The following is a 17,750-nucleotide window of genomic DNA, read 5'->3' as shown; positions in this document are numbered from 1 at the left end:
TTTTCTCTTTGGGGGCCCTTAGACCCCTTAGGTTATTTGGAAAACTTGATAGTTGAGCATTTCAGGTCTTAAGTCACAGAAAAACTGATGAGATGAGGAATGTGAGAATGCTTTGAAAATTGTAAAACATTATGGAAATGTCAGGGATCTTTTTTTCAGTTGCAGTATTTCTGGGATCCATTATTTAATCCTAAACCCATCTGTGACAAACCTTTTTTTGATCAGCAAAAAATTCTGAGCAGGCACCCTAATATGTGAATTGGGATGTGTTCCTATTTATAAATTATCTGGATGTATTACTGTGCTCCTAATGGTGTACATTACAAAGCTTACACAAAATAGATGTTTTAAAAGGCTGGGATAAAGAGGAAGTAATATATATCCTAGAGTCAATAGGGAGCCACTAGAGTTTGAAAGGGTAAATGACATGATCAGACCTGAGCTTTAGGGAAATCATTTGGTCAGGTTTTTGGGGGATAGGTAGTATGGAGAGACTTGAGGTTGTGAGATTGCTGTGGGCTGAACCTGACACTGTTGGCTCATTGGTAATGTGGGTCCAATGTTGACTCAAAAGGAAATACTCGTAGGTCATTAAACAATGCGCAAAAGGAGATTAACTTAGTCATAGCAGGAGAAGGATATTCACCTGAGTGCAGCTGTCTGAATTGTCCATGGTGGTCCATCAGGCAGGCATCGAGAGACTTAGCTGCAGATCAATGCCCAGAGCCTTTAGTCCCCTGGGCCAGGCTAAGTTTTGAGTATGGTGTCAGTACCTTGTAAGCAAAAGAACCAGCCCAGCCCACACGTTGGATGAGGGAACTGAGCTCTGGTAGCTATTCCTCCTACTACAGATACGAATTAGGAGGCTATCAAACTAGTCCAAATAGAAGTGGTCTGGTTGCTGTTTGAGTAGAGAGAAGGGAACAGATTGAGAGGGGAGGAAGTAAAACTGAAGATTTGGGTTTAGGTAAGGCAAAGCTGGGGAGGGGGATAAGCAGGCAGTGTACAAAGCACTTTTACAAATATTGCCTCGTTTGTCCCTGAAGTTGTGAGACCTTTGAGTGGCTCAGGGTGTTGGTATTTTCAATACTGATAGGAAAATATGGAAAATGGGTAGATTTGAGGGGAAAGATAACATGTTGATATATCTGAGCCAGATCATAGTCCATCTGTTTCTGCTCATCTCGTGTGATTGACTTTCTTGCCCAGAATCAAAAAAGGGAGGAGGTTAGGCTCCCCCCAACTGCAAACGAACTGGGGATCAAGAGTTAAAGTTCATTTTCCCAATGACACCTGTGCAGCTGTTGTAGATTAGCATTTAATTTGAATTATAATTATCCAGAGGTGCCAATACCTGGCTCCAGAGGGTGGAGGACAAGAATTTGCATGGCTGAGGGTGGGGCCGGTATAAGGGATTATTGGGGGGAAAGGGTGGGTGTGGTTATATTAGATACGCAGTCCCAGGCTTTGGAGAGGGTAGTGCCCTACTTGAGACAAATGGCAGGCCCACTGTACATTTTTAAATTGCTTTGGCCAGAGTAATTCATCCCCTTCCAACACTTACCCAGCCTCGTCCTTGGATAACAGACATACAATCTATCTGTTCTGTAGTCAAAGCCTTCCCAGCTTTGAAGAACCTGCCATAGCTTGCTCTGTGCTGGCCCCACCTTTTGGAATCCAGTTCCCCTTCATGCCACAATGAGACATCAGAGTAAGACCTTAATGAGGGATTTGTTAGTATTGGTAATGGTAATGGTAGCACAACCACAATAATATTGGGAGTTCAAATTCTAATCCTCCTTTTGACTTGATTTCTTTTCATTTCAGGCAAGTCATTTCAAGTCTCTGTTTTCTAACCCATAAAATGGTATTTTTTTTTTTAAACATTTCAGTTTTCCTATTGAAATTCTTACCAACTTGTCAGAGGCTGGTAAACTTGTGCACAGAGAAGGGACCTGTAGTAGACATTTAGATAGATAAATAGATAGAAGGAAAATAGACAATGAGAGTAAATAGTAAAAATCAAATATAATTTATGCTTACATTTAGATTGTAATTTTATGGTAATATATTTTCCATATACAAGAAACAAAAGAATTGCTTGAAGCTATGAATCTCAGTTCTGTACAACTTGAATTTTTAAAAAGCATACAGTTTAACATAATTTTAATATTGTCCTCCTTGTTTGTCTCTTTCTGAGCTTCCTTCCACACTCTTCTGGTTTTTTTAACTAAGTGTATTTATTTTTGTCTTTTTTTTTTTAATTTTGAGTTCTGAATTCTCTTCCTTCCCCACCCATTGAGAAGGCAAGAAATATGATATCCATTATACATGAAAAATAATGCAAAACTTTTTCATGTTACGGATGTTGCCAAAAAAAGGGCAAGAAAAATAAAGTGAGAAAATTATGCTTCACTCTGCGCTCAAACTTTATCAGTTCTCTTTCTGAGAGTGGGTAGCATTTTTCATCATCGGTCCTTCAGAATTGTCTTGTATTATTGTATTGATCAGAATAGCTATATCATTCACAATTAATCCTCATACAGTATTTCTGTTACTATGTGTAATATTTTCCTTGTTCTGTTTATTTCACTTCACATCAGTTCATTTAATTCTTTCCACGTTTTTTTTTTCTTAAACCATCCACCTCATCATTTCTTATAACACAGTAATATTTCATCACAATCATATACCACGACCTGTTCAGCCATTGCCCAGTTGATGGACATTCCCTCAGTTTCCAGTTCTTTGCCACCACATAAACAATTGCTATCAATATTTTTTGCGCAAATAGGTCCTTTTCCTTTTTCTTTGATGTCTTTGGAGTATATGCCTAATGAGTAGTGGTATTGTTGGGCAAAAGGGTATGCACAGCTTTATAGTCTGTGGGCATAGTTCCGAATTATTCTCCAGAATGGTTGATCCAGTTCATGACTCCACCAGCAGTGCATTAGTGTCCCAGTTTTACTATATCCCCTCCAACATTTATTGTTTTCCTTTTCTGTCATGTTAGCCAAACTGATAAGTATGAGCTGGTACCTCAGAGTTGTTGTAATTTGCATTTCTCTAGTTAATAGTGATTTAGAGCATTTTTTATATGACTGTAGATAGCTTTGATTTCTTCTTCTGAAAACTGCCTGTTCATATCCTTTGACCTTTTCTCAATTGGAGAATGGCTCTTATTTTTATAAATTTGACTCAACTCCCTATATATTTGAGAAGTGAGGCCTTTATCAGAGAAACTTGATGTAAAAATTTTTTTTCCATCTTCCTGCTTTCCTTTTAATCTTGACTGTTCTGGTTTTGTTTGTGCAAAATCTTTTTAATTTAATGTAACCAAAATTATCTGTTTTACTTCCTGTGATTCTCTCTTTCTCTTGTCTGGTCATAAGTTCTTCCTTTATCCAGAGATTCAGTGGGTAAAATTTTCCATGCTCCCCTAATTTGCTAATGATATCACCCTTGACATCTAAATTATGTACCCATTTTGACCTTATGTTGACGTATGGTATAAGAAGTTGTTCTGTGTTTCTATCGAACTGCTTTCCAGTTTTCCCAGAAATTTTTGTCATGTAGTGAGTACTTGTCCCAAAAGCTTGGATCTTTGGGTTTATCAAACATTAGATTGCTATGGTCATTTACTACTGTGTATTGTGTACCTAATTTATTCCACTGATCCATCACTCTATTTCATATTTAGTACCAGATTGTTTTCATGATTACCACTTTATAATACAGTTGGAAATTTGGTTCTTCTAGGCAACTTTCCTTCATATTTTTTTCCATTGATTCCCTTAATATTCTTGACCTTTTGTCCTTCCAGATGAATTTTGTTATTTTTTCTAGTTCTATAAAATATTTTTGGTAGTTTGATATGGCACTGAATAAGTAAATTAATTTGAGTAGAAGTGTCATTTATTTTAAAAGGAATTTCTCTATTTCCTGCTGGTTTTGTTGGTAACATAGAAATACTGGTGATTTATGTGGGTTTGTTTTATGTCCTGCAACTTTGTAGAAGTTGTTAACTGTTTTAGCTAGTTTAGTTGATTCTCTAGAATTCTCTGAGTGTACCCCTCCATGTCATCTGCAAAGAGTGATAGTTTTCTGTTTTTTAATGGAGATGTTTTTATTTATTTTTATATTCTTTTCGTTTTCACTTGGTATCACTTACTATTCCCTTTCATCCACAAACAAAATAAATACCCTCTCTGATAACAAATAAACATAGTCAAACAAAACATCTACACCCTGCTGTCCAAAAATGTGTCTCTTTGTACATTTCTCATTACTCACTTCTCTTATGATTCATTATTGGACTTGTGTAGTTAGGATTATTCATTGCTTTGGTTGAAGTTCTTAAGTCTTTCAAAGCTGTGTTCCTGTACAGTGTTGAATTGTATAACTTGTTTTCCTAGTTCTACATACTTTATTCTATATCAGTTTGTACCAGTTTTCCCAGGTTTTTCTGAATCTATCCTTTTTGGTTGTGTCTTACTGTGCAGTAATATTCTTTTACATTCATATGCTGTAATTTTTTGAGCCATTCCCCAATTGATAGGCTCCCTATTTGTTTCCAGTACTTTACTAAAATAAAAAGTGCTGCTATGACAAATTTTGTGTATATAACCCTTTACTGTTTTCATTGATCTCTTTGAGTTATAAGCCTAGTAGGATTCACCCACAGAATTAGTAGATGAACATTGTTAATTACTTTTTGGGGCATAGTTCCTAATTGTTTTCCAGAATAGTTGAACCGATTCATGTAAACCTGATATTTCCGCAGTGTTCTATCACTTGGCTTTCCCTAAGACTCTGTAGCAGATCCAGGATACCATTAGGGAGAGGACCTCCATGACCAAGACCCATCACAACCTTCCCTACCATCTCATCCCAGAAAAAAGAAGACCTAGATGTAGGGAAAACGGGACAGTACTCTTTAAGGGTTTGAAGGGCTTTCATCTAGAAGAGGGATTCCAGTGGTTCTTCTTGGCACCCAAAGGCCAAACTATAAGCATGGCTTGACGTTTCTGAGGGGCAGATTTCAGCTCAGCATGAGATGCATCACATGGATTGGAGGATTCCACAGGTAGTGTGGGCTGCCTTGGGAAGTGAGGGCAGCATGGTCAGAGTGCTCTACTTAAAGTCTGGAAGTCCTCATTTACATTCCACCTCTTACACTTAATAGCTGTGTGACTCTGGGCAGGCTATAAAATGGGAATAATACCTGCTTCACAGAAATGTGAAGCTCAGATCAGATAACACAATGTATAAATGTTAGCTGTTATTATTAATGGGTTCTCTAGAGTCACTACATCCAAGCCAAGGTTGGATGACCACTTGTTAGGGATGTTGTAGAAGGGGTTATTCAGGGCTGGGTTAGACATAGAGATGCCAGTGTAGCCCTTGTACTGTCTATTAATTATCTCTTAGTTTTCAAGAGCTGAGCTAATTGTTTTCATAAAGTGGATTGCTACATACTCAAGTTCCTTCACAAAGCCCTGCTCCAATGCCTTATGATGTGAAGAAGTAACTCTGCATTTACAAAGATTGTGTCAGTAGAACACAAGCTTCAGTAGGTTCTACCATGATGTAGATGCTTCAGGTACAGTCCCTGAAACAAACTGCCTGCTCCTTACCAGTAGGCTGTCTACTTGGTGATCATTTCTTTGGCAGTCCATAAGACAAAGAAATAAAAATGGCTCTCACTTATATGCAGCAGGTAGAAAAAGGAGCAGAGGGTGATCGAGAATCAGTTTTTAGACTTTCTTCAAATATTAACTCAAAATAACTCTGGTACTCCAAATGTGACATACATGTCCAACAGGTTGACATATTACTGGAGATATTGAATCATATTCATTTTTGCATTCTCCATAAATGAAACTAGAAGACAAAAAAAAAGTTGCAGATTAAAGAAAGACTATCTGATTATCCTTAGAGAAGCAAATAAAGAAGATGGTAGAGCTGGTTTGATCGTGCATTTCAAGACAGCAGGAAACCTCTCATAAGCCATTTGCTCATCTCATAAGTTGCAGTGCTCATGGTAATCATTTGCAAAAAGAATGCCACAAAGATAATTACTGCTTATGGAATTCCACAGAGAAATAAAGGGGCGGGAGGACTTAAAAGACAAGTGAACATATGTTCTTTTATTTAAATTTTATTTTCCTTCTGAATTTAAACACCAGAAAAGACCATTTTCATATATGCAGTAAAAAACCAAAAAAAAAATTATGAAACTGTGAATCTCCATTTCATACCACTTGCCCTTTTCTAAAAGGGTATATTCTAATTCTGTATGATTCAAAACTGCCTTGTTGCGCTTCCTTCTGTTACCTTTGTGTTTTTTAAATGCTCTATGTTCCTTTTTTTGTTTTTAACCACCATTACTACTCTCTCCCTTCTTTTCACCCACCCTATTTAAAAAAAACAAGAGGGGAAAAAACCTGTAACAAGTAAGCATAATCAAGCAAAAAACAAAAACAAAAACAAACAACAAACCCCAAATGTCCTAAAGGAGATGATTTGATATAGCCACTGTATGAATTTGTTTTTTGCTTCTAGCTATTCCCTCCATGGTCTTGTGCTCTTTCTTTTTTTTTAGGCAATTGAGGTTTCAAGTGTTTGGTCTGAGGCTGGATTTGAACTCGGGTCCTCCTGACTTCAGGCCTGGTGCTCTATCCACTGCGCCACCTAGCTGCCCCTCTTGTTCTCTTTCTTAAACTCTATCTGCCACCCCATTGCTGCTTATTTCTCTTTTTAGTTTGAATGTAAGAGTGAGGTTAATCTGATGACTACTTTTCCACCACTTTCCATGCCGAGTGCTCTATCCACTCTGCCACTCTTGCATCTTCAAAGGGAATCAAGAAATATTGCATGAATTAAATAAGGAAAAGAGGGCCAGTGGGTGAATTGGTTCTTTTCTGAGAGTTTTAACAGTAGAAAGAGACCCAAGTTCAAATCCAGCCTCAAATACTTACTAGCTTTGTGACTCTGAGTAGGTCACTTAACCCATCTGTCTCAGTTTCACACAGTGGTAAAATGGGAGTCATAATAGCAACTTCCAGGATTGTTGTAAGGATCAAGGAGATGATATTTGTAAAATGCTTAGCACGATGCCAGGCACATGGTAGACATCTAATAAATGCTTGTTTTCTTCCTTTCTTTCTTTGAAAACATTTTGGGTCTGAAGAGACACTTGTCTCTTCACCCCTATTACAACGTTAACACAACATCATCAGGCAGCCTTTCCAGAGGTTCGAATTTACCCTTTTAGCTTTAGTTGGATTCTTGTGTTTCTATTTCAGAGTTCTACTCAGCTCTGGTCTATATGTCAAAATGTTTTAAAGTCCTCCATTTCATTAAAGGGCCATTTTTCTCCCAGCAGGATTGTACTCAGCTTTACAGTATAAGTTATTCTTGGCTGTAAGTCTATATCTTTCACCTTTCGGCATATTGTATTCCACCATCTCTCTTTTATAATACAAGTTTCCAGGTTATATATGATCCAGAATCTAGTTCTAAGCATCTCTGAATAATTGTAGTATTTTTTCTCTGGTGTAGAACTGTGGATTTTGGCTGTGACATACCTGGCACTTTTCTTTTCAGGATTTCTTTAAGGAAAATTATAAATAGATTCTTGTTATCATCACTTTGCTGCCTGGTTCTAATAGATTCTAATAGATCTGAACAATTTTCATTTATGATTTTTCAAAATGTGGTTTCAAGCCTTTTTTTTTTTTTAATCATGATTTTCAGAGAGTCCATTGATTCTTAGATTATCTTTCCTTGACCTGTTTTCCAGGTCAGTTTTTTGTTTGTTTGTTCCTAGTTGTGTATTGTTTATCGGATATCTTACATTTTCTTGCTTTTTTTTTTTTAATCTTAATTTTACTCTAATATTTCTTGGAATCATTGATTTCAGTTTTGTCTGTTCTAATTTTCAGCGAGTCTGTTACTTGTGTAAGGTTTATCACTTTCTCTTTCAAGCTATTCATTCTCCTTCCTGTTCTTTACTCCAGACCCCAATTTCATTTTTATATCTTATTTCACATCTTCTAGATATTCATGTCTTTAAGGAAAAGTGACTTATTTAAGTCACTTTTTGAAGTTTTATGGAGCTACTCTCTCCTTTGGAGGGAACTCTAGATGTACAGTAATTTTTTTATGTCCATGTTTTCTTAGGTTTACTTGTCTCTTTAGCTTTAACTCCTGAGATGGTGCTTTGTGCTAGGACTGTGCTTTGGCACAGTACTGATACACTTTTGGGTGGGGTGGTTGGTTCTGCCCACCCCCCCCTCCCCCCCCCCTGGCTTCCTCTGCCAACTTCTATCTCCTGGTGTTAGGCCTTTCTGGATCCTTGAAGTTCAGAGCACTGAGTCTTCAGAATCCTTTGTGTCATCCTTGTGCAGAGTGTTTGGGACTTCAGAGCCCTGACGCTTGGTCTGTCCCTATCCAAGCACTCTGAGGACTGCCTTGCTGCTCTCATTGCTACATTCCCCAGGGCTTCCAAGGTCCCCACCTTAGATGAGAGTTCCCCCTTAGGAGAACCCTTTACTTTTGCTGTCCCTGGATGCAGAGCCTTGCAGGCTTCATATGTCTCTGAATTGTTTCTCGTCACACTGGGAGATGGCTAACTTGTTTGTCTCTTCTGTTCCATCTTTATCTTTTTCTATCGCCTGGAAGCTTCTGGCTGACCTTTTGTTTAGCTCTGGGGAGAGAGGGGCGTTTTTGCTGAATAGGTGTTTGGGATCTGGGGGAGTCTTGCATCTTAGATGTTCAGTGTATGTTTTTAATAAGAAGAACCTTGGCATAGGGTATAAAGAGAGTTCGAGTCTTGTGACGCATACTATGTGCACAGACTTGGGCAATTCACTCAGCTTCTCAATGCTTCATTTGCTGATCTGCATTGATAAAGGGAGCTTCCTCACTGAGAATTCAATAGTACCCTGTTTCTAATTAATGAAAGCACAGTTAATATCCAAAATAAAATTAAAATGACTCCCTTCACCTTTTTTTTTAACTATTCAGTGATTTGAATGCATATTCTTGAGAAGGAGGAGGATGACAAAAAAAATGTTGAAAAACATGGATCAGGTTTAAGAAGTAAGACCTGCTAGGCTTGTAAAGTATACTGAAGCTTTCTATCTATATAAAATTCTATTAGAAAAAAAATAGTAACTAACACGGAAATCATTTTCAAATTATCTGTCTGTATAGTCATTTGTCAGAGCAGAGATCAGAATCAATACCAAAGTAGAATTAAAAAAATTAAAAGAAGAGACTGGTGGAGGTAGCTCCAGGCTGACCTTAATGGAGCTGCTGACATGGAAGAGTGAGAACTGAAATCAGTATGGACTATTAGAAATTTCTCAGAAAGTTTACTAACATAAATCAGTTACCAGAAAGAAACTTAGGAGTCCAGAAACTGCCGCAGCCGACAAGCGAGGGAGACCAGGCAGCCCACAGTAAACCCAGTTTTCCAGACTCATGTGTAAAATCTTACAGAAGAGGATAATAGACAATTTTGAGCTGTTAGCAAACTTTAAGAAGCAGTGGAAGGGAAGAAAAGTTTACAAAAAGTTTGCTCTCTGACCTGATAAAGCCAGGTCACCCTTATAGCATCTTATTCCACAGCAGGATGAAATTAGAACAACAGACAAAAACAGAAAGGATCTGTCAAGATTTCTGTGACAAAACAATTGCCACATATAGACTTGATGTCACAGGTCCCAGTATGCTGTGAGGAAGCAGAAATTTCGCTTAAAGCAAAGCAGCTGGCCAGAGGTCTGTGCTGGAAGTGATGCCATTCTGACGACAGTGTTAAAGAATTAGCTTTCAAAATACCTGAAAGCAAGGATACCAAATGCTTAGAGTAAATTAGACCTTATTATCCAAAAAAGGTGACCAATAAAATATCAGTAATGGCCAACTTGTATGCTTACTTTTCCATCTCTACCGATGCTTCTGAGAATAATCTTTATGTGAATTGAGAATATCCTTGTTGAAAGTTTTAGAAGGAAAAACGCAGACTTTCACAAATGATATTCTTCCACAGATTGTATCATACAGTTGACTGACAGGTACAGAGAAAACAAGATCCCACTATACTTCTTGTTTGACTATAAGAAATCATTTTACTTGGTAGAGCAAAATACCTCCTTCAGGGCCATCCTCCAATAAGGTATTTCCTATGCATGTGTTGAAAATACCTTGAAAAATGTAACAGTAGGGGCAGCTAGGGGGTGCAGTGGATAGAGCACTGGCCCTGGAGTCATGAGGACCTGAGTTCAAATGCTACTTCAGACACTTGACACTTAAAGCTGTGAGACCCTGGGGAAGTCACTTAACCCCATTGCCTAGCAAAAAAAAAGAAAAGAAAAAGTATGTAACAGTAGAAAACTTTGAGTCTGTGACTCAGACTACCAGAAATCAAGGCATAAAAACAAGGAGAAACAGCCGTTGTCAGTGGAGGACATCCAGAACAGAGAGATTCCCAGTAGATGGTGATGCTTGTGGTTGTGGATATCATTTTATTTATTGTTTAAGCACCCTAGTACTGCAGAACATCCTAAATGAGACTCATATTATTCAAGAGTTTGGCGTAATTTTCCACAGAGAAAAAATCAAGTGGATGAAAAATACGTACTGCCCAGACTGATCTGCAGTTGAATGGACCACCCATGCTTCATCTGTACTTTTATCTTGGACACATAGACAAAGGCCAGAACCCAGAATTTAAATAGAAGAAAGAGAGCAGACCAGGTTATATTGGGGAAATTGTGCGCCCCAGGCTTCTCCCTGAACCAAAGGCCCAACTTCTTTGTCTTTCTTTTTTTTTTTAAGTATGTTCTATTTTGTTGCCTTTTCTTTACTTCACAGTCATTGATGGGAGAAAAAGGGGACCTCCCCTGCCTCCAGGTTTAATCCTACCTTGTGACTAAAAAATTAAACAGAAATATCTGTTGGCTACTTCTAACAGTGTTTATATTTTGTCTTAGTCCTCTTCTCTCTGCTAGGAGGCAAGATTTGTTTCACTCTCTTGTCTGGGAACTGCTTTACTGAGTTCAGCTTACACTTAGTGAACGAAATTTCATTTACATTGTTGGTGTCATTGTGTATTTCAGTTTCTTGGTTCTCCTTTTTTCATTCTGCATCAGTTCATTCAAATCTTTCTATGGTTGTCTAAAGTTATCATCTCTTTTTTTTAAAATTTATTTTGATTTATCAACAATCACTTCCATAAGCTTTTGAGTCTTAAATTTTTCTCCCCCTCCCTCCTTACCTCCCTCCCCAAGATGGTGCGCAATCTGATATAGGCTATACATATACATTCCTGTTAAACATATTTTCACATTAGTCATGTTATATGGAAGAGTTAGAACCAATAGGAAGAACCACAAGAAAGAGAAAACAAAACAAAACAAAACAGAAGAAAAAAAAGAGAAAATAGGATGCTTCATTCTGTGTTCAAACTCCATAGTTCTTTCTTTGGACGTGGATAGCATTTTCCATTGTGAGACTTTTGAAGATGTCTTATATCCTTGCATTGCTAAGAAGGATTAAGTCTGTCAACATTAGTCATCACACAAAGTGGCTGTTACTGTGTACAACATTCTCCTGGTTCTGCTCACTTCACTCAGGATCTGTCCATGCAAGTCTTTCCAGGTTTTTCTAAAGTTTGCCTGCTCATCATTTCTTATAGCACAATAGTATTCCATTACATTCATATACCACAATTTGTTCAGCCATTTCCCAGTTGATGGGCATCCTCTCGATTTCCAATTCTTTGCCACCACAGAAAGAGCTACTATAAATATTTTTTTTTTCAATTTTTTTAAACTCTTTATTCTATTTATTTATTTAGTGAGGCAATTGGGGTTAAGTGACTTGCCCAGGGTCACTTGCCTAAGTGTCAAAGTGTCTGGTCTGAGACCGGATCTGCACTCAGGTCCTCCTGACTCCAGGTCCAGTGCTCTATCCACTGAGCCACCTAGCTGCCCCTAAAGTCATCGTTTCTTAATACACAATAATACTTCATTACATGCACACACCGTAATTTCTTCAGTCATTTCCTAGTCAATAGGCACCCCCTTTTCCAGTTTGTAGCTGTCACGAAGAGACCCATCTTTTAAATGTCAGTAGCATTCAAGTGGTGTTATAGCCACAAATCATGGAATTTCAGGCTCCAAAGAGTTAAAGTTGAAGGTCCCTCAGAGGCTATTGGAGAGGTTCCTGGTGGGCATGAGGAGGCTTCAGTATATTATAGTCTTGTGCTAGAAAGCAGTGTCACAGATATATGATCAGAGGACGAGGTGAACTGAACTGTTACGCAGCATAAGCAGCATACAACTGGTACATTCAAAGGGTCCCATGGAGAGTTGAAGGAAGAACTAGAGTTACAAAGAAGGATAAGGAAGGTCTGGATTGTGATCGTACTCTTGGAGGGAGTGGCCACATTCATGAGATTGTAAATCCATTATTACCTTGGCCCCTACTTACTGCTAGTCCTCACTACCATAGGTGATTTGTTGAAGGAGCAAAAACCCTAAAAGGCGCTGCGCTGAAGTTACCCTGAGTAGGACTGTTGCCCATCCCCTCTCCCCAGCTCTGCCCAGCCTCACCTGTTCTTCTCTCTCCCTATGCCCAAAACCACTAAGGGGAGGACACAGCAGACCGTAATCCCTGACAGAAGTCTCAGTGCTTTCCTTGGTCTTCCATAGGTTGTGGCCCAGGAGTATTAGCGGATGCCAAGATGCGAGTATTTGAACGCTCAGTGTACTTTGGAGATTCGTGCCAAGATGTTCTCAGTACACTAGGCTCTCCACACAAGGTTTTTTACAAGTCAGAGGACAAGGTAGGAAAAAATAGTGAAGTGAAGCAGATTTTAGTCATTTGGTGTAGGTTTTAAATTTGTTGCATTAGTAACTAGTGGGAACTTCATAGGTGTGATTCCATGTCATTGGCACAAATTAAAAGTCTTCCTGAGAGTCTCGGGTTCTGTGTTGTGTGCACTGCCCTCTTTTCTTCTGTTGCACTTCCCGAATTTGAGGAGCCCTTCTCTCGCGTGCTGCTCAGCCCTCCCTCCTTCCAAGGCACCTTGTCAGTGGTAGCAGACTCGCCCTCTTTTCTCAAGTCAGGCTGCCTTCGGTCACTCAGATTCCATCATTCAACATTGCAGCAGTAGGATTTAGATCCCAGGCGAGACAGGCTTTTAGGATTTTTTTTTATAAATTCAGTTTCAAAGATTTTACTTTATTCCATGAACTTAAGTAACTCTCTGAACTTTTTGTTTTGTCTTGTTTTGTAACAGATGAAAATTCATTCTCCTTCTCCTCATAAGCAAGTTCCGTCAAAGTGTAATGACTACTTCTTCAACTATTTCACACTTGGGGTGGTAAGTCATGATTCTTCAGACTATTTTGTGTGGCCGAATTTCGCACCAATGCATGTCACAGCGCCCCCACGTCTTGGTACATCATCCCCTGGCGGTGGGCTGCCTGGCAGCACTTCACCAGGCCTAACCCATGAACGTGCATTTTGTCCCGGGCTTACCCTGGAAGGCTTTTCACTGTGGTGGGACCTGCAGGGTTTGTGCTTGGTTGGCAGAGCCCCCGAGGCGCCACCTTGAAGTGAAGCATTGGAGGAGGGGAGGACATGGCCCCGGAGCAGCTTTAGGTCACTCAGTAAAACCATCACAAATGTCAGACCTTGCCCGTGGAGTTTGCTTTGTAGGTAGTCAGATGGCCAGCAGTGTCCTTCTCTTCCATGTGAGGGTAGTGTGGCCCAGAGAAGCCTCGGTTCCCTAGCCTCTCTCTTTTCTGTGGGTCTAACTGAAGCACCCCCAGACCTGAGGCTAGGGGAGAAGTAGCAGGGTAACAGCTAACAGGTCTTGACCTTCTCACAAGCGTCAGACTTTCAATGACATTGCAGTGCCCACCATGCTCGGAAACATGTTCTCAGCACTGTTGAGATAGGCCGTGATTCCAAGCTCTCAGTCTAGATCTCACTTGGACTTCTCTTATTCCACCACAGAAAAGTGAGAGCATGAACCACATGCAGTAGTAGTGAGAATGGAGACAAGAACAATTGGTGGCATTTGTGTAGCTCTTGAAGGCTTGGAAGGTACATTATTATCTCATTTGATCCTCACCAGCAACCCTGGGAGTTAGGTGTCCCCGTTATACGTATGGAGAAATTGATGCAGAAAGGTTGTGACTTGCCAGGGCTACGCAACTAGTAAAATGTCTAATGCCAGGTTTGAATTCAAGTCTTCCTGACTATCACTGCAACCTAGTAATTCACCCAAATCCAGCTATGTTTATGACCTAACTACGTTTCTTATTCACAAGCTAACTTCCCTTCTTGTTTCAAGCCTCTGTTTTTTCTGTAGGATATTCTCTTTGATGCGAATACACACAAAGTGAAGAAATTTGTCCTGCACACCAATTACCCTGGGCATTATAACTTCAACATGTGAGTATGACAGTACCCTCTTAGGACAGTTTTTTTGGAATGACACACTAACCTTGTCTATGCCAGAAAGCAGGCCATCTGGGTTTTACTTTTTGACTTTGAGAAATCCATGTGAAACCCTGATTCCTGGGCAAGGGTAGAGTCCCCAGTAACCAGTGAACCAGGCACAAGAGCCAGGACCTGGACAGCAGCTGATCGGAAGCTCTGTGAGCACGCTTTCTCCAGGCTTTACTATGACCAGCTTGGGGTGGGGTAGGGGCAGTGGAAGGGACATTTTTTCCAAAACCCATCGATACCAGTGGTCCTGGCAGCCTGACTTTGGAGGAAGAATTACTGACCAGCTCTAGATTGACCCTAAAGCCAAGACACTTTTCCCCTCACGTGCGCCAGTTTTCTTGATTAAAGTCTTGGCCACTAAACTTCACTCCCTTTCTGGCTCCCCAAAGTCTACTACCAGCATCATAGAGATAAGAGTGGAGGAAATGCGTTTTTCTCCACCACCCCACTCCAGGCGTCTGAGGTAATGAATGTTTCAGTGTGAATGCTTTAGGCTCCTATGTCCTAGCTGCTGCCTTGTATTTAGAACATAGAAAGCAGTGTCAGTTTTATTCTGCTTTATTTCTTGACTGCTGGTGTATATTTAAATGATCTGGGGACGCTAAAAACTAAATTCACTTTTTCCTCCAAATTTTCTTCATTTTTTTTCATGGCTCAGATTTAATACCTGAATTTGTAGCCATTTAATAAGATGCATAAGTGTTTTCAATGTTTTCCCTCAGTGTGGGCCCTTCCCAGACTGATCGGCCTGACTAAGGTAGCCTCGGTAATGTGCTGAGTTGCTCAGGTCTCCTGGTTTGTCGTCTAGTGCTTGTTCTACTACACGACTCCGCTGGTGTAGGTGATGTATCCACCTCCTGGGCCTTACCTGCTTTCCCTTCCACTTGAAGTAAAAAATCTCATAGCAGTTGCTGTAGTAACTGGGCTCCTGGCATGAGCAGACATAGCCCTGTTTTACTGTAAGGGTTTCCAGGTGTCTACTTGACCTTCTTAACAGCATCATTGGTCTTTGAGGAGTAGGTTGACATAGTGTTTCTTGATGGACACATGCTGGACCCTGGGTAAAGCACCAGTGAAGCTTCATGATAGTGTGCTGCTGCTGGAAAGCAGAACCAGGAGGACAGCAGCAACGTTTTTAAAAGGAATAATTTTGAAAGAACTAAGAGCTCTAATTGACATAAGCAGCCACGAGTCTAGAGGGCTGGCGAAGGATGCTGCCGTGTCCTGACTGATACGCTGAAGGAGGCACGTATTTATGGACGCCTTGGCTTGACTGTGCTTGTTTTTAACAGGAGTTTTGTTTTTCTTCCTTTCTTGCCAGCTTAAAAGTTGAGGGGAAATGGGAGGAAGGAAAAAAAATGCTCGATAATTGAAAAAATAAATAAAATTTAATTTCAAAAAGCATTGTGCTGGTGGTAAGAAGGCCAGGGCTCAGACACTCTGAGCTGTCCCCTTACTCTGTGTGCCTTCTCTCTCCAGCTATCACCGCTGTGAGTTCAAGATTCCCCTCACCATCAAGAGAGGTAAGCAGCATCTCTAATTGTCAGCAGCAAACAGGAACCCCTCTCACCTTCTCTTGGTGAGGCCCAGGGGACTTATGGGAGGGAAGGACCATGACGGAATAGCCCTTTCAGCGCCATTCCTGGGACAGATTGCCGTGGCCTTGACAACTTTCCCTGGTGCCCCACAACAGCAGAGATACATGTTATAGAATGAATTAAGGAAAGGGGTGCAAGGCTTATCTCCATTTGTCAGATGAGAAAACTGAGGCTTAGTGAGGAGGGGTGACTTGCCCTAACTTAACTTTACTAGTAAGTAGAGCCAGGACTTGAACCTCGATCTTCAGAGTTCAAAGCAAGGCCTTACCACTACTCTTCAGATGCCATGTGAACACAGGGGAAGCTGGTAAGGCAGGCCAGAGGCTTTTGTAGCCTCCTGTGCCAGGGTTCAGGGAAAGCCAGATCTACCATGGTAGCTGCTCAGGAGAAGGGTTGGGCTTTTTTACTGTGACCCCCATCACTCTGTGGCTTCCACCCTACCTTTGGCACAATAGTCACCATTCTTCTTGAGCTTAATTAACTGGACTTCTCTTCCCAACCTCATTCCTTACCACGTACATATATCCGCTCAGCCCTGCCCATTCTAGATAGCCCTCTGTCCTTTTACTTCCAAGTGGTCCCCTGTGATGAGGAAGTGAGCTATGTTCTGTTTCCACTGAGGCTTTGAGCCTTTGGAAGAGGAAAAAGCCTATGTAGGGACCAGACCCTTGCCTCTCCACTGAAGAGCCTTATCTCCCACCCCCTGTTCCCTCCCCTGCTTTGGCATGGGCCAGGAGAAACGGGGCCTCCGGTCCAAGAGTCTCCTGGCAGCCGCTTGTAAAGGATCGTCACAGCAGGGCAGGGCTGGGGAAGGACTAAGCATGGACTTGTTAAGGGAAAAGATGCTTTTTTTTCTACTTATAAACAATTACTAGCTCTCTAAATAATTTTGTTTGCCAAAGTATTCCTTAGCTGTGTCCTGGACTCTTAGATGCCACAGACTTTATAGCTGGAGTAAACCTTAAGAGATCACCTAGGAGAAGATGGATTTGGCCAGTGTCCCCCAGCTAAGAAGGGGTGAGGCTGTCTCCAGGTCCGCTCCACCAGGCTGCTGGAAACTAACTTGACAAACAGTTCCTTACTTGAGCTGCGTCCCCATGGCCTGTTTGTGTTCTTTTCTCAGAAAGTGCTGATTGCCAGACTGAGACCTGCACAACCTATAGCAAGGTAAGCTCTCTTGTCCAGGCAGCACCAGGGGCTCAGGCTGTCGAGGGCTCTGGAGCCAGGCAGCCCAGACTGTCTGAGCAGAGTGACCTTGTGCCACTGGGCCCACCGTCATTATGGAAAGGTGACTGATCCCACTGGGTAAAGCAGAGCAGGAGTTTGGTTGTTGACCGCACATACCTCTCCTTCCATCCTGATTTCGGCAATTTGTGCTAAAAATTTGCACAGCCAGAATATTGGGCCTCGAGTCTTTGCCTCTGCCCTGAGGTGTATTGGGCAGAGTCCCAGAGAACTGGCAAGTCCCCAGCAGGGGTACCCTAATGTAGTCAGCCTGTGGAAGTTCAGACTGGAAAGGACCAGAAAGAACCATACGGTCTCAAGATTCATAGACTCTCAGTGCTCTGGGTGACTTCAGCAAGCATGCAGTCAAACTTCCTCAGTTTATAGAAGAAGAAA

The 17,750-nt window shown here is 40.8% G+C and overlaps 1 protein-coding gene across 1 annotated transcript in view; it reads left to right on the top strand.

The window, feature by feature from the left end:
* CUNH16orf70 (chromosome unknown C16orf70 homolog) overlaps positions 1 to 17,750 on the top strand; it is a 64,150-nt gene that overhangs the window by 41,846 nt on the left and 4,554 nt on the right. Inside the window, exons 9-13 of the mRNA XM_027846697.1 lie at positions 12,723 to 12,856; positions 13,313 to 13,396; positions 14,393 to 14,475; positions 16,012 to 16,055; positions 17,254 to 17,297. Coding sequence (XP_027702498.1) covers positions 12,723 to 12,856; positions 13,313 to 13,396; positions 14,393 to 14,475; positions 16,012 to 16,055; positions 17,254 to 17,297 — 389 coding nt within the window. The remainder of the gene's footprint in view (positions 1 to 12,722; positions 12,857 to 13,312; positions 13,397 to 14,392; positions 14,476 to 16,011; positions 16,056 to 17,253; positions 17,298 to 17,750) is intronic.

This window comes from Vombatus ursinus, unplaced genomic scaffold (assembly GCF_900497805.2).
Source record: "Vombatus ursinus unplaced genomic scaffold, bare-nosed wombat genome assembly UNPS02005286.1, whole genome shotgun sequence".
Taxonomy (NCBI): Eukaryota; Metazoa; Chordata; class Mammalia; order Diprotodontia; family Vombatidae; genus Vombatus; species Vombatus ursinus.
This window is presented reverse-complemented; position numbering and strand designations above follow the sequence as displayed.